The sequence below is a fragment of the Cannabis sativa genome, chromosome 8, assembly GCF_029168945.1.
Source record: "Cannabis sativa cultivar Pink pepper isolate KNU-18-1 chromosome 8, ASM2916894v1, whole genome shotgun sequence".
Taxonomy (NCBI): domain Eukaryota; kingdom Viridiplantae; phylum Streptophyta; class Magnoliopsida; order Rosales; family Cannabaceae; genus Cannabis; species Cannabis sativa.
This window is the reverse complement of record NC_083608.1, coordinates 32371345-32395057: the sequence shown is the minus strand read 5'-3', so window position 1 is coordinate 32395057 and position 23713 is coordinate 32371345. Positions and strand designations below refer to the sequence as shown.

The following is a 23713-nucleotide window of genomic DNA, read 5'->3' as shown; positions in this document are numbered from 1 at the left end:
AGACCTTTCACTTTCATCAATAGGCAAATCTAATTGCAAATGAGAAGATGAAGACCATGGAGGCATCCTTTCTAGCGAAGGACAAGGCCATGTCTGAGATGGAGGCTCTCCTTGTGGAAAAACAGAGCACGATTTCTGGCTTGGAGACCATGCTTGGCGCCAGGAACAAGGAGAACAACATGAAAGTTGCCTTTATCTCTAGGCTAGTGTAATACCCGGAATTAAGAAATGGATTAGCAAAACCCTAACTAGATAATTATGTATAATTGAGGAAATTATTTTATTATATAATTTAATATATGTGAAATTATATGAATTTTATTATGTTAAGACCCCGTTGGTGAGCCAGGGGCATTTTAGTAATTATGACCCGAGAAGGGTAAAATTATGAAATTAATTTGATTACGTGCTTAATGGAACTATATTATTATATAGTATACCTGTGTTGTCTTTTCAGGTGTGTTCTGACAGGTTAGCGCGGTATAGTCACAACCGGGAATTTCGGGCCAAACCGGGTTCGGGCCCGAAATGTAAATTGGATTGATAATTTGGCATTTTATTTGATGAATGATAATCTGAAATTTATTTGAAATTAATTGAGTATTGAAATGACTTATTTACCCTTGTGAGGGTGTAGGTGTGAATAATAAGCCATGAGGGCATTTTGGTCATTTGACCCCTATTTACTATGTTTGATTAAAATTGATTTTTAATGAAATGAAATGCAAAATTCTGGTTTTACTTTCACTCTTGGCCGACCCCCTCTCTCTCCCAAACCCTCTTATTATTTCAAAGTTGAATTTGAAGAAAAGCTTGGTTCTTAGCTTGTTTTGGAGCTTTGAAGTTGTGAATTCTTGAGCTTGGAGTTGAGGTAGATTCTTGCTAAGTTTATGTGAAATTTATGGTTGAATTCTTGCTGAAATTATTGTGGAAAAAGCATGCTTTAAGTTGTTTGATCTTGGTTTGCATGTTTAGGGAAATGGATGTTTAATCTTGATAATTTGTGTGTTAATCTCTTGATTTGTGTTTGATTGGGCTTAGAGTACAATTCAAGGATGTTTTACATGCTTAATCTAATTTTTTTATCTATTGTTTTACTGCTGGAAATTGAATAAGTATGTGTTGGGTTAAAGTTCATGTTCTTGAACTTGGAGTTTTGCTAGTTGAAGCATGATTTGTGATTATTGTGCAATCTGAAATTATGGGGTTTATTGTTGGATTTTGATGCATAATTATGTGTTTTAGAACCTATAATATTTGCTAGCTGCTATAAGTGGGTTAATTGTGAAATTGGTTGTGAAAAGCAAGCTTGAGTTCATGGAACTCAAGCTTGGTGCTTTAATGGCACTTTTTGATTTTTAGTGCAATTGTTGGGTTTAAGTTGTGGAATATGTTTATTATGACATATATTGATGCTCTGGAAAGTTTGGGAATGTTTGGGAATGATTTGAGTGAGTTTTGGGGGTTTAAAGATTGAGAAATTTCGTGTTCTCTGCCGGACAACCGGAATTCCGGTTGGTTCATCCTAATTCGGTTGGAGTTCATCGGGAAATGCTGAAATTTGTTTTGGCCATAACTTTTGACTCGGGACTCCGTTTGGGACGTTCTTTATACCGTTGGAAAGCTCTTTTCGAGCTCTATGTGATTATCTGTATTTGAAATGCCATGAATTTATTTTATGAATGTGAAATCAGGGGTTAACCCTATTTGTGAAAATCCCGGGTTGTGTGTGACTAGGATTACCGGCACCTGGTCAGGAGCACCCGGGGATTTGGAATCTCTACTATTGCGGGACAACAGGTAAGACAGTGATTAGCACGTAGAGTATGCGCAGTGGCGCTTATGTTGAGAATGATATGCATAAATGTTAAGTAACCGGGATTAGGGTTATTACCCTAATAGGAACGGTCTAATAGCCTAGGGTTATTACCCTAGTGATATATGTGTATAAATGCCATGTCATGCTAATTGAAATGAGATTTAAGGATTATGTGCTCAAGGCATAATCAGGTTGGACTCGGTACTCATAACCGAGATGAACCGCTTCTAAGGCCTTAATGTATTTAGACGTGTGAGAGTAACACGTGGGTCTACGTCACGTAGATTTAATTAGATGTGTGAGCGCAACACATAGGTCTACGCCACGTAGACATAAATGGGCATGATGAAATAATGATCAGGTCTGTGCTATACAGACATATGTGAATGAGCATAATATATTTGTTATGATTTATACTGTCTTGCTGGGCTTGGCTCACGGGTGCTCTACTGTGCAGGAAAGGGTAAGGCATTAGCTGATCAGCCATGAGTTTCAGGAGCAGGGCGAAGAATGTACATGTTCATGCCACTTCAGACCAAGCGGGTTATGGGTCTAACAGTGTTGACTTTTGTATTCTGTTTTGCCGCTTAGGTCGGCTAGTAAGAAAGAACTTGTAATAAGTTTGTAAATATTTTTGGGATCCCAACTATTTTGAAAAGTTTAAATATATTACAAGTTTATTTTCAGTCTGTTTAATATAAAAGTTTAAATTTTGCGCTATTTTAATTAGTAATCCCGGTTAGGGGATTAGGGCCTTATAAGTATTTTGGGTAGCGTGCCTAATTATTTAGGGCGTTACAGCTAGAGTTTGAACTTGCAGGGCATGAGGAGAGACTGAGAGCGGCTCTTGATGGCCAACAGGCCATAAAGGATGAGTATGCCAGCTTGTCCTCAAAACTCACCTATGAGTTCAAGCTACGTAACCCCAGAGCTAATCTGTCATACTTGGGCAATGAGGCTTTCGTGGAGAGCACGTTGGCTCAAGGAAAGATGCTCTTCGAGAGCCGATTGGGAGCGGACCAGACCGCTGCCTATTGAGAGGGGTCATCCTCAGGGAACCATGATGTGGGGCTGGCCGACCCACTTGCAGAGGAGGTGGTCGGCCAGCTTGTTGATGTTGTGGTCGGCCTAGACTCCAGCGATCTACATCTTGCGGCTTCAGACTCGGTTCCACCTGCCCCTGCACACACATAGACAATATTTTATTGAAATGAGTTTTCCAATCACAATAAACAAACCAAACACTTAAATGATCTTTCTTTAGGAATATCAATTCTATTCCTACACTCATTCATGTAAACCAAATACTACATTAGAGTTTTGTTGATGGAATAAATGCTATTTTGGTGTTACTTTTTAGGGTAAATTGCGGTATAAATACCTGATGTTTCAGATTTTATACATTTAAATACCTTATCTTTATTTTGGGAGGTAAAAATACCAAATATTACAATTCTCTTACACACGTACTTTCGTTAACTCATAAATATGGACACGTGGAGAGTCCAGATGCATTAAATTTATTTATTTTATTTTAAAACTTAATATTCTTAATATCAGAAACTAATTGCTACTTATTTAAAAAAATGAGAGAAATGCAATACCAAATTACCATAGCTGAGTGAACCAGTGCAGTATATGGAACATGATTATCGAATTGAAGTGCTAATACCATGTAAAAATTGTTATGAAAATTGTTTTTTTTTTGTTTTTGAAACAAGTACCATTTAGTTTCTAATATTAAGAATATAAAGTTTTAAATTAAAAAAATAAATATAATACATCCAGACCCTCCACGTGTCTATATTTATGAGTTAACGGAAGTTGTAGTAACGAATGTAAGAGAATTGTAACATTAAGTATTGGCTAATTAGGATTTTTGTCCCCTGAACTTTGACATGTACCAAATCATGCCCCCTGAACTTTTAAGGTCGTTAAAAATGCGCCATGAACTATTGAGATTGTTGGATTTAAGGACTTTTTTCCAATTTTAGTAAAAAAGTCTAACATGGATGAAAGTCCAAGGGCCATGATTTAGTACATGTCAAAGTTTGAGGGGCATGATTTAGTAGATATCAAAGTCTGGGAAGCATGGTTTAGTATATAAATAATCACTAAAATAGTAAAATTGAATGAAATTGGACAAAAGTCCTTAAATCCAACAATCTCAATAGTTCAGGGAGCATTTTTAACGACCTTAAAAGTTCAGGGGCATAATTTGATACATGTCAAAATTCAAGAAGAAAAAATCCTAATTAGCCTTAAGTATTTTTTTCTTCCAAAAATAAAAAACAAAATATTTACGTGTATAAAATTTAAAACATTTAAGGTGGCGTTTGGTTGGAGGTAATGAAATGGAATGGAATGGAAATAAAACAATTTTCATTACATTCCTTTGTTTGGTTGCATTTTAAAGTATTAGAATGGCATTCCAATGGAATGCTCTTTCCACCATTTTGGTAGAATGGCTATTCAATTTTAAAAAGAAGGGTAAATACCATTTTAGACCCTGTGTTTTGCAAAAGTTACAGATTGGACCCTGTATTTTGTTAAATGACAAAGTGGACCCTGCATTTTTCTAAAATAGTAAAAATAGGACCCTGAGCTTAATTTTTGACAATTTTTTTTTAATACAACCAACTTGAAGACAATGCTTAATACGAACAGATACAAAAAATGTAAACAGTTTTGTCATAGCACTTTTAGATCGGATTATAATTAAACTTTATTTTGACAAAAAATCAATTCAGAGTCCTATTAAACTATTTTAGAAAATACATGGTCTATTTTGTCATTTAACAAAACACAGGGTCCAATTAGTAACTTTTGTAAAAGAGAGGGTCCAAAATGGTATTTACCCTAATGGCATGTTTACTAATAAGTAATAGAAATCAGTAGTAAGGTAATCATTCCCTTACATTTGTTTACTTGCATTATTAAAATTAGGAAAGGGAGAAGTTGATTAAATAAGGGAGAAAAGAAAGGGAGAACTTCTCCCACCAATTTTGTAAGGAATGACATTAAGGGTAATGAATTTTTATTATTTTTATTTTATTTTTTAATATTAAATATATAATGACAATTTTGTCCTTTAAAATATGTCTTGCAAAATAACTACCATATAATATAGTTTAACTCAAAAGGGCAATTTAGTTAATTTAAGCATTCCGATTACGTTTCCTAATAAAGTAAACAAGATAAATCACAACTATTCCATTTCTAAAAAAATTTAGTAAACAACATATTACAAATATTGATTCCGATTATTTTTCATTTATTCCGTTACATTTCTCCATTAATTTATTCCGATTCTGATTATTGTATAGTAAACGTGACATAAAAAGAAAGGAATGACCATTCTAATGTAACAAGAAAAAAAATTTAATTATTTTTTTATAATTTTTTTTATACATTTTAAATTTTATTCCATTCCATTCCTATTCCTATTCCTATTCCTATTCCCATTCCCATTCCCATTCCCATTCCTATTCCTATATTTTCATTCCTCCCAACCAAAGGCCTCAGTATTTATGCAGCAATTTACTATTTTTTTTTTTATTATTTTTATTTAGAAAAAAAAGTAGGATCCGTGCACGTGACTGAACTAGTATGTTTATGATTTTTGACAATTGAATTGATGTCGTTCGTTCGCTCTGGCACTTTCTTTTCACTCTGCTCGTTACGTTTTGGTTTTGGAGTGGAAATCGATTCAACCCCAAAAGTTCATCAAAGCCTGAAAAATGGGAGTTAGTCTATTGGGAGAGAAGGTAATTCTGGTTCCATACATGGCAGAACACGTGCCGAAATACCACGAATGGATGCAAGACCCAGCTATGCTTCAAGCCACTGGATCCGAGCCCCTCACTCTCCACCAGGAGTATCAGATGCAGCTCTCATGGAACCAAGACCCCTACAGTTATCTCTCTCTACTTACTGCCCACTCTAAAATTTCTGTTCTTTAATTTGGATTTTATTATTTCCTGACCGTGATTGAATATTGGGCTACCCTCACTTTTGATATACAACGACAGTTGTTTGATTATGTTCCAGCAAAAAGCACAGTTGTTTGATTATATCAAAAAGAAAAAAATTGGATCTCTAATGAATTTGCTGGGATTAATTAATTGATTTTTTTTTTTTTTTTTTATTTTGCAGAAAGAACTTTCATTGTATTGGAGAAGCATTCGGTTGTCGGAGAGTTTGTTCATGGAGATCCTCATGTTGAAGGTTTGCCATTCTTTTCTTTTGTTTCGTTTTAAGACAAATTTCATTCTAAATTTGTGAAATAAATTTTCTAGTTCTAATATTGTTTTCTTTGGTGTGGCCCATGAAAACAGTCAGAGTTTGTTGGAAAATATTGATCACCTGCATTTAAAAGATCAAACCCTTTTTCTTGTTTAATTTGTTTTTGGAAGGATTTTCTTATGTTATCTACTTTTATATCACGGTAGGAGTACTTTTGTGAGTATTTGTTTATGTACATAACACATATATATGTTCTTAGTTGATATGGGCAATGAAGATGGAGCTTTCCTCAGTCAATTTGTTGAGACCTTCTTCACACTCATCACTTCATTATTAAGAATGAAACGTAACAATATAATTTTTCTATAAAAGCAGTCATTTTTTAACCATGAATGGTGGTCATTTATGTTGATGAGTTAGTCTATCTTTGTATCTTTTAAATATAGGAACGGTATCCTAAATTGAGTTACAATATGAAATGTTATCCTATCCTAAATTGTATTCTATGTTCACCTGTTGTCCTGTCTGTCGTGTACTTGATCTTTTTGCTCTCCTGAAACCAACTGTTATGAATGATGTGCGCTTTCCCTTTTGTCAGCCATGGTGGGTGATGTGAATATCTATATGAATGACCCGGATGATCCACAAATGGCAGAGATTGAAATAATGATTGCTGAATCCAAATGGTATTTTTCCCTACTTTCTTCTGACAATAAAAATAGCTAAGTGCTCCTTTGATTGCAATTAAAATCTAGCACATCTTTGCTTGTGTCATTTTGTTTTGGTTCTTTGTCATAGAGAGCTAGAGAAGTATTTGTTGTGGAAAATTGCCAGTTATTGATGCGAATCATTTTCAGAAATGTGTATTTTTATTTTTTCTTACATCAGTCTAGTTATCACCAAATTCTTCTTCGGAGTGTCCTTGCATTTCTAGATGATTAGTTGTGATACAATCCCTTCTTCTCCCACCCTCAGTTATTAACTCTTATATCAACTTGATGGATTCATATGTATTCCACTTAAATCTTATGTTTCATCAATTTCTTTTGCTAGCATAGCCGTGGTAAAGGCATTGGAAAGGAATCAGTTTTAATCATGATGGCATTTGCAATTAAGAACTTGGGGATCCACACCTTTCGAGCTAAAATTGGAGACTCTAATACACCGTCCCTTATTATGTTCCGAAAATTGGTATCCCTTGTGGCCCTAAATTTGTATTTCTACATATTATTAGTGTTGGCTTTTTTTTAGATGCACAAATTTTTTACAGCAAGAATTTCAGCTGACAAAAGTCTAATATGCTCTGTATAGGGTTTTGAGGAGATCTCCCACAGTGAAATCTTCCAAGAGGTGAGCATAATATTATCTGTTAATCACCAACCACAACACGTCTCGTATATTATAAATTGTGCCATCTATATTTAGCTTTACCTTTACGTATTTTCCGGGGGACTTTAAATTGGATGACTTGGATTTTGACTATTTCTATGTATATCATCTGCTTAATTTGTCTATTTTCATAACATGTTTGGCAGGTGACTTTAGAGCTAAAAGTAACAGAGGCCAAGAGCAGTGAGCTGTTATGTATGATGGATAATGTGGTTACACATAAGTAGCTTTGAAGCTCCTATCTGATTTATCTATCTACCCCTGCATCTTCTCCTTGAGAGGTTTGAAGCTTATTGACCTTAGATATATGCTTAAACAATGCATCTTCTATAACAAAGATTATTATTAGAATACAAGGATTCCAATAATATTCAAAACCAAGGCAAGTGATGATTATTGCTTGCTGGACAATCATAACTTCTACTTATATACTACTTAAGTAATAGCCTTATTCCTGACAAAAAAAAAAAAGGTAATATCCTTATTGACAAAACTACTGCCTTTTCTTAACTAGTTCTCAATTATTATGCGTGTTGTGGCCTTCTGCTAACTTGAGAAAGCGCAGATTTTTTTTTTTTTTTTGTAATGTATCAGTAAGTGTAGTTAGAAATGTATTTGTAAAATGTACTACATATAACGAAAGTAATTCCAATGACGTGAAGTTGGAAACTAAGATAGCATACATGTAAACACTCGTAATAATACTAAGTTGATAACACTCAACCCACCATCTGTAACAACCAAATGAAGGACTGAACTGACAAACTTAGATTCCTAATAGAAACACAGGATAGGTACTTGGGTTGAATTTTAGCCTGAATGAAAATCAACTGTGTCCATTGATTGAACATTTGGCCCGGAGGTTGAGTGACCCTGAGGGATGTCATTCAAAACTGAAGTTCCGGCCTGCCAGACAAGGTTGGTGGAAGTTTCTTTAGCTAATGGACCAACGATAGCAAAGATAGTCATCTCACCTTTGGTATATTCTGCAGAGATGTTTGAAACTTGAAAGCTGAGAGAACTTGGCTGCATAGAAGGGCTGTAACTGGTTATGGCTGTTGGATAGGCAGTCATGCTCCCGTTAGAATTTTGAAAGGCGACAATGGCCTGTGATCCAACCATACCTTTTCCAGTTGGGTTTATAGCCCAAGCAATCCATCCTGTAGATTCTTGAGCAGCTCTATAAGCAACATGGACATTTTTGGTGGATGGTATGTAGTTCCAGTGGAGGTGTGCTTGTAACATTGGAAGGTCCTTGCAAGAATCGAATAGTTTGTTGTCTGAGAAGGTATGATTTGAGCAGGTTTGAGCTAAAGTAGTAAGCAGTTGAGGGACAAGAAGCAAGATCATTAAGAATTGTCTTGTAATTGTAGCCATTTCTAGGAGTTGTGTTTAACTAAAAGATTGGCCGAGAGATCTAGAATCAGAGATTGTTTGTTAAGAGAAGGCTCTTGTGACTGTAGTGATGAACTATATATTTTACTCTGTTGAATTATGCTGAGTTTTAATGAGAGGAAATCATAGAAAACTTGGGGAGTTTTTATAAGAGAAGAGGTTGAGGTTTATAATACAAATAAACTTGACATTGTTATAAGCTAGTTTAATCTTGTATAGGAATCTCTTCTGACATACCATGCAACTTCTTTTTCCAACCTACCACCAATGTAAGACAACCTCATTCGAGGAATGATGTTATTTGGTAAACCAACAAGGACTTCATTCAAATGTTGCCTCAAGTGAAAATAAATATCTTAATAATACTAATAATAAAAAACATAAAATTCATGGACATATTGCTCTTTAATTTGTAAGTTCTCTAAGTAAATAAGTCTAGCATGAGTAGTCTCTCACGCTGTACTGGTTTAAGTTCAACTTTGGGTCAAACTATATATTTAAATATTCTTCAGACTTATCCCGACCAAATACAATTACTTGTTCGAATTTGTGATAATGATAAAAAAGGGAAATATGTGTTGGAATGTTTTACGCGGCTTGATGTGATTAGAGAATGTTTGATGGAATGACAAGTAAGATAATTTTTGTTTATTTTTGGTTTGAAGTTTTGATGAACAATTTACGGTACTTAATGTAGCCATGTACTTATAATCAATATACCAAAGTGTTACTGAATTAAGGAGTGGTGTCCAAAAAGGATAAGCAACCATAGACTAGTTGTTCTTGTCGATCTATCTATCAAAGTCAGCTGACCTAACACTAGACTTAGTCCAATTGCTCCAAGAAGTCAGCGTATTTGTATCGACTAAAATTGGAACCAAGGGATAATAAATAAAGGGATTTTTTCAAAAATATAAGTAAAACAGAAAATAATTACAAAAATAACTTAATAAATCTCAATTACAATAATATCTTACCATATCATTAAAAAATACCTTAATTTCAAAATTATATACCTGAATAAAACTAATCCCGAAATTCTTTTTTTTTCTATTTTTTTTTTTTTTTTAATTTTCCTGCGTTTCAAGAGTAACCTTTTGGTTACTTATGATTTTGATAATAAACCAATAAGTAACTTTTTTATAAAAAAGTATCACTTTTATATTATATAATTTGAGATACATTTTGGTTACCTCTAAAACTTATATTTATACACTTTAATAATCAATTAATTATTTAGGTTATATTAATACATTTGAGTAATTTTGAAGTTTATTTTCAAAAATAATGAGTTGTCATCCAGTAAGCTTAGTAAAATATATTTTTAAAAAATATATATCATAAATGTTTAAGTCACCCATATGTTTTAAATGTATATTAATATATACTTTTTGATTAGTTAAATAAAGAATGAAGTTATAAACAATTTCTAAATTATTACTAACAAGACATATTTTTTTTTTTTGGACCAATTAGTTATGATTTCGATAAGTTACCAATTGGTTACTTTTGATAAAATCATCAATTTTAAAATAAAAAGATGAGGATCAGACCAAATATCCTATAGTCAGATATTCCTATACTCATATATGCCAAGCAAACTTATTAGTTTATTTTGGCATATTGAAACAATTTTTCATTTTTTGTTTACATTTTTCGTATAGCCTACCATCATATATGCTAATAAAACTATTGGTTTATTTTGACATATTGAAACAAATTTACATTTTTTTTTCCTATATTGGAACAACAATTCATTTCGTTTTATATAGCTTACCATTATATATGTCAATAAACCTACTAGTTTCCGTTTGTTGGAACAATATTTTATAGTTTTCAATACAAAGTAAACGATAATCAAACATAATGATATACACCAATAAACCTATTAGTTTATTTTTCGTATATTGGAATAAAAGTTCATTTTTTATTTCAAACACAATGTGTGCTATAAAATAACAAACTAATTAGTTTATTTTTTTCAAGTCTAGACATCAAATCTGGCTGTATACAAAGAACATGACTGTAACATGCCTTACATAGTAAACCTAGCTAACAATATATGCACTTGTCAAATATTTGAATATGATGAAATATCTTACTCACATGAAATGTCTTGTTCAGAAGTTTATTTGGCATATATGGCTATACTATGCCTATACTCATACATGCAAAATAAAATGATTTATTTTGACATATTGAAACAAATTTTTATTCTTTGTTTACATAGTAGCCTTTTCGTATAGCTTATACTATCGTATATGCTAATAAATCCATTAGTTTATTTTAGCATATTGAAACAAATTTTTATTTTACTTTTCGTATATTGGAACAACAATTCTTTATTTCATATAGCCTACCATTATATATGTCGCTAAACCTACTAGTTTTTATTTGTTGGAAAAATATGTTTTTTTCAATACAGAGTAAACTATAATCAAATATAATGATATACGCTAATAAACCTATTAGTATACTTCAAATAATAAAACAAATAAGCATATATATAAATTAATTTTATTTAGTATAATATTCAAATAAAACGATGTAATATATATTTTGTCACTGATATATTATATAAGTATATATTCTGAATTTTAAAAATAAGATTTATTTGTTAACTAATAAAAATTGTAGAATGATAACTAATGAGTATATAATTTGAGATATATTTTTTTTTCTACCAAACTTATTTGTATACATCTTAATAATGAGTTAGTTGTTTTGTAGGTTATATTATAGTATTTTATTATTTCATATACAATTGAATCAAAATTAATGAGTAGCGATATAGTTGGTTATGATGTCAATAAAATATTAATTGGTTACCTTTTATAAAACAATATACTTTAAAATAAAAATATTATAGGAAAATTCTACAATGCACACCCTTAAAATGGATATATTGATGCACCCCTATCTGTAGAATCACCCAATATTATATATGTAACTTTCAATATTTGGAGTAGTTATTTTTAAAACTATATGTTCATTTTTAAATTATATTATAATTTTTTAAGATAATTTTATGTTATTTTCGTGAAAAATATACATTTATTTTTTTTTTTAAAATAAAATAAAATGAGTCACATAATTTATTAACAATTATTTGATTATAAACTATTACACACACAAAAATAACCAACTACAATTTTGAAAATAACTAAGAAAATGGTGGATCATGATTTTTTTGCAGGTTGTCAAACGTGGGGGAAAGCTATGATGGGCTGACGTCATCAAAAGGAAAACTAATTATTTTCAAAAGGGTATGATAAAACGGCATAATTTTGATTTATATTAGACCCACCATATTTTTAGAAATAAATTGTAATTTACGTACTTGGGTGTAAATTACCCATAAATAAAAATAACTCCATGTATAATCTTTCCAATACATTTGTTAATAATACCAATAAATTAATCAAAGTTGTTTTTAATCATCATCATTTCTCTCTCTCTCTCTCTCTCTCTCTCTCTCTCTCTCTCCCTCTCTCATAAAATTTCTCTTTGGGTTTGTGGAAAAAAAATTGTGACATGAAATTTTTTAAAAGAATAAATACATCAATACATATTTGGACTTTGAAACTTCCATTTTTTGAGAAGAAAGTAAGTTCAAAAATTAACATGTATTTTCTCCTAGTTGGATACTTTCAGAACTTTTTTCAATTGAATCGTTCATATGGAAAAAGCAAAAATGTTAACAAAGATTTTTCGAAAACCAGCTGGTATAATCATTTTGAATAATTTCTACCATTTTCAATTATTTAAAGTAATAATTTCAAACAATTGTTGACCTCGCTTTTAGCCAACGACAATGAGTCAAATAATAAGCGATAAGAAATATAATTAAAGTGAAGTATGAACGAATAAATAATAAAGAACACAAGGTTTTTAAGAGGTTCGGCCTGTTCAGTTCGGTAGTAGCCTACTCCCCTTGATTTGTATTAACTTAAGAACAAAGAATATAGTGTTTCCTCTCTTGAAGCTCTCACAATGAAATCTCTGAGTATGCTCTCTTAGATTTCTCTCAAGTAATTCTTTTGATCCTTATACCAATGAGAATGGATAACTATTTATAGGGCTAAATGCTTGAGGGTAGGTTTCCCTTTTGCTTACAATGTCTACAATTGGTAAGAACATCTATTACATATTTAGAATACACAGATTGTGGAATTTGGACAGTTTGCTATATCTCTGTGATACGATCCAAGACTTATAGGGATTGCTTTTGTGCTTCACGATGCAAGTTCTGGAATTGCTAGGTGTTAATGCGTTGCTCAGATTGTCCACTGCTCGGCTAGGTAGACATTATCCGTGCAGGTGTATGCTGTGCTCTGTTCGGAACATCTCTTAAGCCAGATGTAGGGAATTAGGTCCACGTGTCACCAGCATGTGCTGCCACGTCATAGTGCGAAAAATGGGATAACATTTGCCCCCCAAGTCCGCACGGGACTTCCGAAGTCACGCGTAGACTTCACTCGAGCCGACCTTGCATCTAGATGGGTGACACGTGCTGGATGCGTCTGTTCGTGATCCGATGTGACTCTGACCAGGAGTCCCTTCAGTTTTCGGCTAATTAATGCACTGATTAAATTGTACCTTGAGACGCGCCATTCACTCGCATGCTTTTGACGGTTACTCTTCTCCAGGTACTTAATTGCTTTTAATTTCCCAATATTTACTTTTGGAGAAAAATCGAGGCGTTTGAGATTTTAATTGATTACATTCCTTTCACTGCTTTGCTTATAAATATGGTGAAAAATCCTCATAAACTACTTTTACCATTTTTCTTGCTAAGTAATTTTAGAGCAAAAGTAGTTTTTTCTCTTGAATGTGTCGTAAAGTTTTAGCAGAATGATAATTAATACACTTAAAATTCACATATATCATCATAGTTGCAAAAATAATAACTTAAAGTTTATTTTTGATAATAAGTCTTAATTATCTACTAATTCTCAAAATAAAGCTAAGCGGTCATTACAGGATCAATCATACATTGATTATCATATTGTAATAAAAAAGATTCAAGCTAGGTTGATTAAAACCATTCATGTAGCTATACGAGAATAAGTGATTGACATCTTTACTTAGGATCTTTTTCTAACTCAATTTTAATACCTCAAAGACAAGATGAGACTCATAATAGTTATGCTCCATCTTTAGGGGAGTATTAAGTGTCTATAGGTAGAGAAAGTTGTTAGTTAAGAGTTTGTTATAATTTTGTGACTTCAGTTTTGTAGCTTAGCTATCTTGTATCTCATTTTATAATTACTTGTAATTCTTCATTTCATTCAATTATAATATAGAGTATTTTTATTACTTTATTCTCTTTCTCTCTTTTCACTAATAATTCACTGAACTCTCTTGCTTTTCCAAGTACCTAAATTCTAGTACGTTCTATTTTAGCTGACCAAAATGAGATGAATAATCGAGTTCTTCTGTCCATGGTGGTTTCCATGTAGGCCAATATCAATAAATTTGTGAAAGTGATGTATATGATAAAAAATAATGTGTAACTGGGAACTTCCTGAAAAAAAAAAAACTAATTGGACATTGAAAATTGTTCATTTTATTTATTAAATCACGGAGCACTACAAAAGCTAAGTATTGTATTATCTGTTTTAGGTTTCTTGTCTTAATTTGGGGAAAATTATCATTTTTCTATAGCTAAATTTGGCATAATATTGGTCAATGCAGAATTTACATCACCATAACTATTATCTATATTTCTGGATGGACAACACGTTACATTTTCAAAATATAATTAGTCTGCATAAGTTTAGGCCCAAGCCTTCCCACATTAAAAAGCCTAGTCTAGATCGAAGATGGGCCCGAGCCCATCTAAACTCCAAAAGCCTCACGTCCGAGGACGAGGCCCCTCCACTTTCAAAAGACCGTCCAACATTCCAGGAGACGAAACAAACGAAGCCTTTCAGACAATCGATGAGACACATCCAGAGAGGAAGTCCAAGAGGCGCCTTTAAAAGCCTCTTGTAGGTTGACATGGCTGCCTTCTGACGTCTGGTCCCACCAAATCAGTCCTCTCAGAACATGATATGGTGCGCACCACTAAAGGGAGTATATCCTCTTTGTCCAGTGACACCTATCTGACACTCTTGTCTACTGTAGCAGCGCCCGCACGTTACACCTGTCCAGACCGTGTGGGCCCCATTTGTACAGATACTTTCGCCCCACGAGCCAAAATCTTATAGTAGGCCTCAAACTCATGTATTCCATGTATTTATCCCACTAGTCGGCCTATTTTGCACAAAAACCCTAAATGGGTCACATGTATGCCGAGATCTGAATCTAAGCCTATAAAAACCCGTTTACCCCTTCATGCAAGGGAGGACAGAAAAACTTTCAGGTTCTCTTGACGCTTTTTTTCTTCTAAGAAAAACCTAGAGGGAAAAATCACCATCTCATTACTTAACTACTTATCTATAATTTCTTAAGCTCTTCTTTAATTTAGTTTCCAAAAATCTCAATAAACAATAATGAACGATTCTTTTTGTTTCCTTTCCTTTTATGTTATTTTTATTATTTTATTAGAATATTTAACTATAACATTAGATTATGATAATTTATACAATTTTTATTGTTTTATATAATAAAATTAATGATATAGTTATTATTTTCAATAAAAATATTAAGTTTTAAAATTTAATATTTCATCAAATTTGCATCAAATTTTTTAATTGTGCATTGAAGCTAAAAATTAATACAAATATTTCATAATATTATTTTTGTGCCAAATAAAATACTATTTTTATATCTCTTTTAATGTGCCAAATATTATTATTTATCAAAGGGCTATTTACAAAAATATGGGAAAATAAAGATGTGTTTTGATATATATGGCATAAATGTTGGGTTTTATGCCCTAAATAAAACTCATTTCAATATAATCAGATTTACTTATTAATATAGATCAGAAATAACATTTAATGTTGCATGGTTCACATGATTTATTTCATGATTATATGTACATAATGTATAAATTCATCTGAAACCCTTTTCACATACTTGATCCTGTTTATTGTGCCGTCAACACATTGGAAAGTAAACATGACTATGTGAATAAAGTTTCCTAGATTTATCAGACACAGGGTTTTACTGATATGATAATCTACAAGAAGAGTTTACTTGCATTTGGAGAAGTGCTATGTTCTTTCCAGAGCATTGGTTAAAGTAAAGCTCAGGTTGGATGCATGGAGTATGCATCGGAAGGGACCGATATTGAACTTTGACTTAGATTTAATTAAACTTACCGTAAAATCTATTCAAGTCAATATCGCCTAGTTGATCCTAGATCAAATGATCTTAATCCTGTTATGATTAGGCTCAATCTTGAAAGGCTATTCGTGTTCCTTGAATTGTTAGTTAAGCCTACCTTTTGGTCACGGTGATACGTACTTTTTGGGAACACGGTAGTGCAATTGAGTGGGAGTGCTAGCATAAACATGGAATCTATAGCTTCTATCTGGCGAATAGTAAGCAAAGGATGATCTCCTTCGAGCTTGACCAAACGAACATAAATGGTGGAGTACTCATTTCACATAAGCTGAAATATCATTTATACGGGGTCAAGTGTTTTAAGGAATAAATACATTGTAGGGTGTAACGGTAATTTAATCCCTTTACAGTGTAGATCATTCATATAGAGGATCATTGATCACATTAGGATTATAACAATGGATAACTAATGATGTGTCTATATGGTGGAACATATAGAGCATTCTATATACTGAGAGTGCAATTCTAAGTTCTATGCGTGGATTCAACGAAGAATTAATAAGTTAGTGAATTTTAGTGCTAAATTCTTGATCTACTTATTGGAAGCTCGGTTATATAGACCCATGGTCCCCCCACTAGTTGAGATAATATTGCTTGTAAGACTCATGTAATTGGTTTTGATTAATCAATTATAATTCTCAAATTAGACTATGTCTATTTGTGAATTTTTCACTAAGTAAGGGCGAAATTGTAAAGAAAGAGTTTATAGGGGCATATTTGTTAATTATGATACTTTGTATGGTTCAATTAATAAATATGATAAATGACAATATTATTTAATAATTATTTATAGTTATTAAATAGTTAGAATTGGCATTTAAATGGTTGAATTAGAAAATTGGCGTTTTTGAGAAAATCAGATGCAGAAAAGATAAAACTGCAAAAATTGCAAAAAGTGAGGCCCAAATCCACTTGTATAGGGCCAGCCACTTTTGTAGGAATTTAAACTGATTTTTTTCATTATTTTAATGCCAAATAATTCAAACCTAACCCTAGTGGAATGCTATAAATAGATAGTGAAGGCTTCAGGAAAATTACACTTAAATTTTTCTATTTTTCCTTCAGAGAAAAACCTGAGCCTTTCTCTCTCCCTATCTTTAGCTGCCACTTCTTCTTTCTCTTCCCTCTTGAATTTCGAAATCCTTAGTGTATGAGTAGTGCCCACACACAGCAAGTGATACCTCAATCATAGTGAGGAAGATCGTGAAGAAAGATCATCAGCAAAGGAGATTCAGCATCAAAGATTCAGAGAAAGAGATCCAGGTTCAGATATTGATAATGCTCTGCTACAGAAAGGAATCAAGGGCTAGATATCTGAACGGAAGGAGTCATATTATTCCGCTGCAACCAATGTAAGGTTTCTTAAACTTTATATGTGTTTAATTTCATCGTTTTAGAAAGTTCATATTTAGGATGTTAATAAACATACTTGTGAGTAGATCTAAGATCCTGGTAAAATAATTTCCAACAATAAAAACTTAATCATCCTAAATATGGCATTTTTTTAAAAAAACTTACAAATATGGAAAAAAGTCATAAGGAATGCCATAAAAAACTTTAAATTTGTGTTTCTTTTTATTATTATTTTTTTTTTAAAAAAATAAAACACTAAAATAAATAAAAAATGATCTCAACTGTAGATGTTATTTTTTTTTTTCACATAAATTAAACTTGTTTTTTATTTAAACTACTGTTTATTTTTATTTCTTTATTTTTTTGTTAAAAACAAATTATTTCATTAAAAGCAGCAGAAAAAAAAAAAAACCAGTTTCATCAACATCATCTTGAAAAAAAAACAATATAAAAAATATAATCTAAAAATAATACAAAGTTTAAAAATTAGTTTCATCAACATTGAAAGAAACTAATAATTTCATTAAAAGAATAAAAAAATAGTTTCATTATGTTATTACAAATTTTTTATTTTAAGTTACTTTTTTATTATTTTGTTACTAGGTTTGAAACTTACACTTATATTTTGTTTTTAATATTGGTATGCATGGTATGTTGTTTTGATTATATTTGTGATTTGTTTTGTTTTTTTTTTTTGTATTTTTGTGTGTGTGTATTTTTTTTTTATTTGATTGTCTGATGAAACTGGTTTCAGTTAACTTTATAATTAATATTTATATTTTGTTATGATTTTTTATAGCGTCAAAACTGGTTTCACAGGTCGAAACTGGTTTCATAGGTTTTAACTGTTCTATAATGAGGTTGCTCTATTTTTATGATATTATTGTATTTTTTTTAGTTTGTATAAAACTAGTTTAATTATTGTATGATATTTGAACAAAATTTTTTATTTTATTTTAAATAATCAGTTTCTGACACACATATTATTTTCATAACTGGTTTTTTAAGTAACTAGTTTTCATAACTGATTTTTTTATTGTTGTTCACAATTGAGTTTAAAGTTTCAATTTTTTATTTGAATATTTCAAGAAACTGGTTTTTATTTGTTTGTTTTACTAATTGGTTTCTCATATTTTACTGTTTTTTTTTTTGTTATTCTTTTATGATTTTTATAGCATTTTTGCTTCTTTAATTTTCTTTGTTTCTTTGTTATATTTGCTACATAATGTATGTTTTAATCAATTCTATTTTTTGAGCAAGCAAATAAAAATTAAATGCCAAAATAAAGAATGAAGTTAGAAGTTTGATTATTAGGTATTGATATAATATTTATATGTTCAAAACTGATTTTTAAATTTAGTATCGTTTGTAAAAGTTTAGTTATTATGCATTGTGTATATTTCATTATGTTATTGATGAAACTACTTTTTTTTTTCCTATTTTAATGAAATAATCAGTTTCTTTTAATATTGATGAAACTGGTTTTAAAGTTAGTATCGTTTTTAGATTGTAATTTTTTTCATTATCTTGTTGATGAAACTATTTTTTTTTTATTCTTTTAATAAAATTATTAGTTTCTTTCAATGTTGATGAAACTAGTTTTAAAAGTTTGTATTCTTTTTCAGATTATGATTTTTTATATTGTTTGTTTTTTCATGATGATGTTGATGAAACTGATTTTTTTTTCTGCTGTTTTTAATAAAATAATTAGTTTTTAACAAAAAAAAATAGTAGTTTAAATAAAAAAAAAATTTAATTTATGTAAAAAAATAAGATACAAAAAATGTACACTAATTATATATATTCATAGGTTTTAACTATTCTGTAATGAGGTTGCTCTATTTTTATGATATTATTGTATTTTTTTAGTTTGTATAAAACTAGTTTTATTATTGTATGATATTTGAACAACAATTTTTATTTTATTTTAAATAATCAGTTTCTGACACACATATTATTTTCATAATTAGTTTTTTTTAAGTAACTAGTTTTCATAACTGGTATTTTTATTGTTGTTCACAATTGAGTTTAAAGTTTCAATTTTTTATTTGATTATTTCAAGAAACTGGTTTTTATTTGTTTGTTTTTATTTTGATTGTTTTACTAACTTGTTTCTCACATTGTACTGTTTTTTTTTTTTTTGTTATTCTTTTATGATTTTTATTGCATTTTTGTTTCCTTTTTTTTTTCTCTTTGATTTTAATTTATGTTTCTCTTTGGTATATTTGCTACATAATGTATGTTTAAATCAATTCTATTTTTTGAGCAAGCAAATAAAAATTAAATGCCAAAATAAAGAATGAAGTTAGAAGTTTGGTTATGCACTACAAGAAAAGGGCTTTTTGCCGGCGCATTTGGTGACATGCGCCGGCAAAAGTTGTCGACACAAACAAATATATGGAATCCCATTTTTTTTTTGGGTTTACTTTTGCCGGCGCATATGTGCGCCGGCAAAACATATCTATACCGGCGCTATCAAGTTAAATGCGCCAGTAAAACGTGAAAACATTAGGCGCGAGAATTTGCCGCCATTGATTTCATTTTTGGGGCGCATTTATACTTTTCCCGGCGCACATTTGCGCCGGTAAAAGTAACCAAATTTATTGGAGGGAAAATTCCCGCGTGGATTTTATGTGGTAGGTGGGGCCACTTTTGCCGGCGCATAAGCAAAAGTGTTAAGTGAAACGCGCGTTTTGCCTTAGGTCAGAAATAATTTTTTTTAATACTTTTACCGGCGCAATTGGATGCGCCGGTAAAAGATGTGATATGTATCAGGGGCTTCGAAGCCCCCTTTCTTCCCCTCCATTTCATTTTCTGCAAACAGCAGCCACCCCCTCACCCCCTCTCCTTTTCTCTCTCAAGCCCACTCCCCTTCTCTCTTGTTTTCCCTCTCAATCTCTCTCAATCTTTGTAATTTCTCTCAAAATCTATCTCCCCCACTCAATCCCTCTAATTTCCCATTATTTTTTTCCCCAAATAAAAAATCCGACCACACTCCGACGACACCACCGGCGGCTGCACCACCGCACCACCACTACCGTCCGCATCACCGCACCGCCCAACGCACCTGTTCAAGGTATTTTTTATTTTTTTTCTATTGATTAAATATTTAGATTTGTATATATGTGTATGTGTATATGGTAGATATGTTTGTATATGTGTATGTGTATGTATGTATGTATATATATGTACGTGAGTGTATATACGTATATGTGTGTATGTGTATGTATGTATATTTGTGTATGTGTATGTATGTATGTAGGTATATATGTGTATGTGTATGTATTTATATATGTATGTATGTATGAATATATGTATGTAAATATGTATGTGTATGTATGTATATATGAATGTATGTATGTATGTAAATATGTATGTATATATGTGTGTATGTATGTATATATGTATGTAAACATATATATGTATATATGTATGTATGGGTGTGTATAAGTGTATGTGAGTTTATGTGTATGTGTATGTGTGTGTATGTGTATAAGTGGGTGTAGGTGAATAGCTATGTGTATGTGAGTGTATATACTAATATATGTGTGTATGTGTTGATATGTATTTAGGTATTAAATTTTTAATTTGATTTTACTTTTTTATGTAATTAGGTCCGTGTTCAACCGCTCGGGATTACCGCAAGCTGCCACAAGTTGTTATTTTTTCACTCGATTCAGGTATATTTTTTTGCTTTCACTTAGTACGTAGTAGTTTTTGATATTAGTTTATATGTATATGCATGTTAGTGAAGTAGGTTCTGTGATAAAATTGACTGCTGTTGGATGGGTGGATTATTTTCTTGTTTATATATATTGTCTTGAAATATTTGTTTGTGTTGTTTATAGGTTTTAAAAATTTTGGGTTTACAATTTTTAAGCCGTTATGCTGCCGAAATTTTAGTAGGTAAAATGTGAAATTAATTAATTGTTTAAAAAAAAAAATTAAGAATAACTTAATAAAGTAATTGTTGATAAAATAAAATAAATAAAGTAAAACATAAAATTGAAATTGGAACATGTAATTTAAAAATTTAGTGAAGTAATTTTATTTAAAAAAAAAATATTTTCAATTTAAATAATAAATAATTAGAAAAATATTTAATTAAAAAAATATTAAAAAATGTAATATATAAGTTAAAATGTAATAAAGTGGTATTAAATGTTTTTAAAAAGTTAGTAATTTTAATGTAAATAATAAATGATTAAAAAATAATAAAAGTAAAAAATAATGTAATATATAATTTACTATATATTAAAATTTTGAAAAAGTTAGTAATTTTAATTTAAATAATAAACGATAAAAAAAATAATAAAAATAAAAAAATGTAATATATAAATTAGTATATATTATAATCTATAATAGGTAATCAATTATTTTTTATTTTAAAAAATTGTTAATCTTTAATTTAAATGAATAAATGTGAAAATTATAAATTACTATTTATTGTTTAATTTTAAAAAGTAAGTAAGTGATATTATTAACTTTAAAAAGGTTGTAATTTTTAAGTTAAAAAAAAATAGAAAATTATAAATGAATATTTATTGTTAAATTTAAAATGTAAGCAAATGATATTTTGAAGATTAAAAAGTTTGTAATTTGTAATTTAAATAAATAAAATAAAAAATTATGAATTAACTTTTATAATAAAAATTAAAATTTAATCAAGTGATATTTTTAAAATTTTAAAACTTTTATACTTATAATCTAAAGATAAAATAAAATAAAATTTTAAAGTAATTATATTTAGAATTTAATCAAGTTATCATAAAGTAAGTGTAATTATAAAGTAACTATAAATGAGCATAAGATATTAAAATAGCATAAAATTAAATTGTTTTTATCTTTTCTTCATCTCTTTGGTTATACACCAAAGATAGGATAGAACAATTGTATTTGTATTATCACATAGTGATAATTTATTTTTTTTTTTTCAATTTTACACATGCACGAAATACCTTAGACCCGTTTGGAGAGGCTGAGTCAGTAAGGACTCTTAAATACGCTTCTCCAAATTATCCAGGACTGTTTGTCCGCATGGATAGTTTGGGCTTGTTTTATACTTATAGTATGATCTATTGCTTATTTGATTATTTCATTAGTAGATATTTTGGTACAACGTCTTCTTACACGTTCTTGTAAGTCGGCAAACTTAATTACTACAAGTTTGCTAACTTATAAGAACTGTGGGGAGGTGCTGCCGAAATTTTTACAAAAATGAAATAATCTTAAGAGCGTAGATTGCACTATATGTATATTACAAACCTGAATGGGATAGGTTCTTTACCCTTTTAGTAATGGAGTGAGAAGGTGGATTAGGACACTTGCACATTTTTTTGTTTGTTTTTAAATTGTTTTTGTTAAATACTTCGTAGTGGAAGATGCCTGCCAACCGAAGTTGGATGAAGGCGCACCGGCGCTCTGCAGAGTTTCGAAGTGGCGTTGACGAGTTTGTTGCGGTAGCAACAAACCACGTGAACGCTGACGGATTAGCTCGATGCCCATGCATGCGGTGTTTGAATGTGAATTTTCACACACCTGCAACTATAAGGGTTCATTTATTTCTCAGCGGGATCCAACCTTCGTACAACCCCTGGTATTTTCACGGGGAGACTTTCTCTCAGCCCGCAGTTGAACTTCCTGAAAATGACGAAGAGGAAATGGCAGATGTGTTGGCGGACATGTTAAGAGGGGACCCTGGGTTTGACGAATCTGCTAACACTATTGCAGTGTTCTCTTATTTTTTTGTAAGTGGTTTGACACTAACGGGAGTAGAATGGATAGTGACGGTGTTATTACTAGCATCTGCGTCAACCGACAGTGGTACCAAAATGAACCGTTCATACTTGCATCTCAAGCAAAATTGATCTACTACATTCCTGATTTAAAGAACGGTAAAGACTGGCTGATTGTAAATGAGTACATACCGCGCAATGTTTGGGACTTCCCGGACACGGATGGGGAGACACCCTTTGTACAGGAAAACAATTCAAATTCGAAACCGAGTTCGTTGTTCAACTTCCACAGTTGGATGATGTTGACTATGTTCGCCATGATGTCGACCCAACTGAAGTTGCAAACATCCATCGTGTGAATTCACAGCCTCAACAATTAGATGATTTCATTGTCGATGATGACAACGAGGGTCTAAATACCGAAGAAGACAACTCCTTAGAATTAGAGAGTGACAGTGATGATAATGCAGTATATGTAACT

General features: G+C 31.0%; 2 protein-coding genes and 1 long non-coding RNA gene across 3 annotated transcripts; 2 read left to right on the top strand and 1 right to left on the bottom strand.

The window, feature by feature from the left end:
- Window positions 1-57: 57 nt before the first annotated feature.
- On the top strand, window positions 58-2539 carry LOC133030248 (uncharacterized). The gene is made up of 3 exons (XR_009684110.1): window positions 58-871; window positions 1738-1800; window positions 2277-2539. It is a non-coding gene; the product is annotated as an uncharacterized LOC133030248 (long non-coding RNA).
- A 2876-nt stretch (window positions 2540-5415) lies between these two features.
- LOC115701155 (GCN5-related N-acetyltransferase 9) lies at window positions 5416-9034 on the top strand. Its single transcript, XM_030628864.2, has 6 exons — window positions 5416-5734; window positions 5975-6046; window positions 6663-6750; window positions 7123-7255; window positions 7376-7414; window positions 7600-9034. The coding sequence occupies exons 1-6, from the start codon at window positions 5560-5562 to the stop codon at window positions 7678-7680; spliced, it is 588 nt and encodes a 195-aa protein (XP_030484724.1). The 5' UTR covers window positions 5416-5559; the 3' UTR covers window positions 7681-9034.
- Window positions 8068-8830, bottom strand: LOC115701156 (cytochrome b561 and DOMON domain-containing protein At5g47530-like). The gene has a single exon (XM_030628865.2). The coding sequence runs from the start codon at window positions 8828-8830 to the stop codon at window positions 8264-8266; it is 567 nt and encodes a 188-aa protein (XP_030484725.2). The 3' UTR covers window positions 8068-8263.
- Window positions 9035-23713: the final 14679 nt, after the last annotated feature.

Coding starts and splice junctions, on each gene's coding strand:
- LOC115701155 (XM_030628864.2), top strand. CDS start 5,560: ATGGGAGTTAGTCTATTGGGAGAGAAGGTAATTCTGGTTCCATACATG. Junction 6,047..6,662: donor TGGAGATCCTCATGTTGAAG/GTTTGCCATTCT, acceptor CCCTTTTGTCAG/CCATGGTGGGTGATGTGAAT. Junction 6,751..7,122: donor ATGATTGCTGAATCCAAATG/GTATTTTTCCCT, acceptor TTGCTAGCATAG/CCGTGGTAAAGGCATTGGAA.
- LOC115701156 (XM_030628865.2), bottom strand. CDS start 8,830: ATGGCTACAATTACAAGACAATTCTTAATGATCTTGCTTCTTGTCCCT.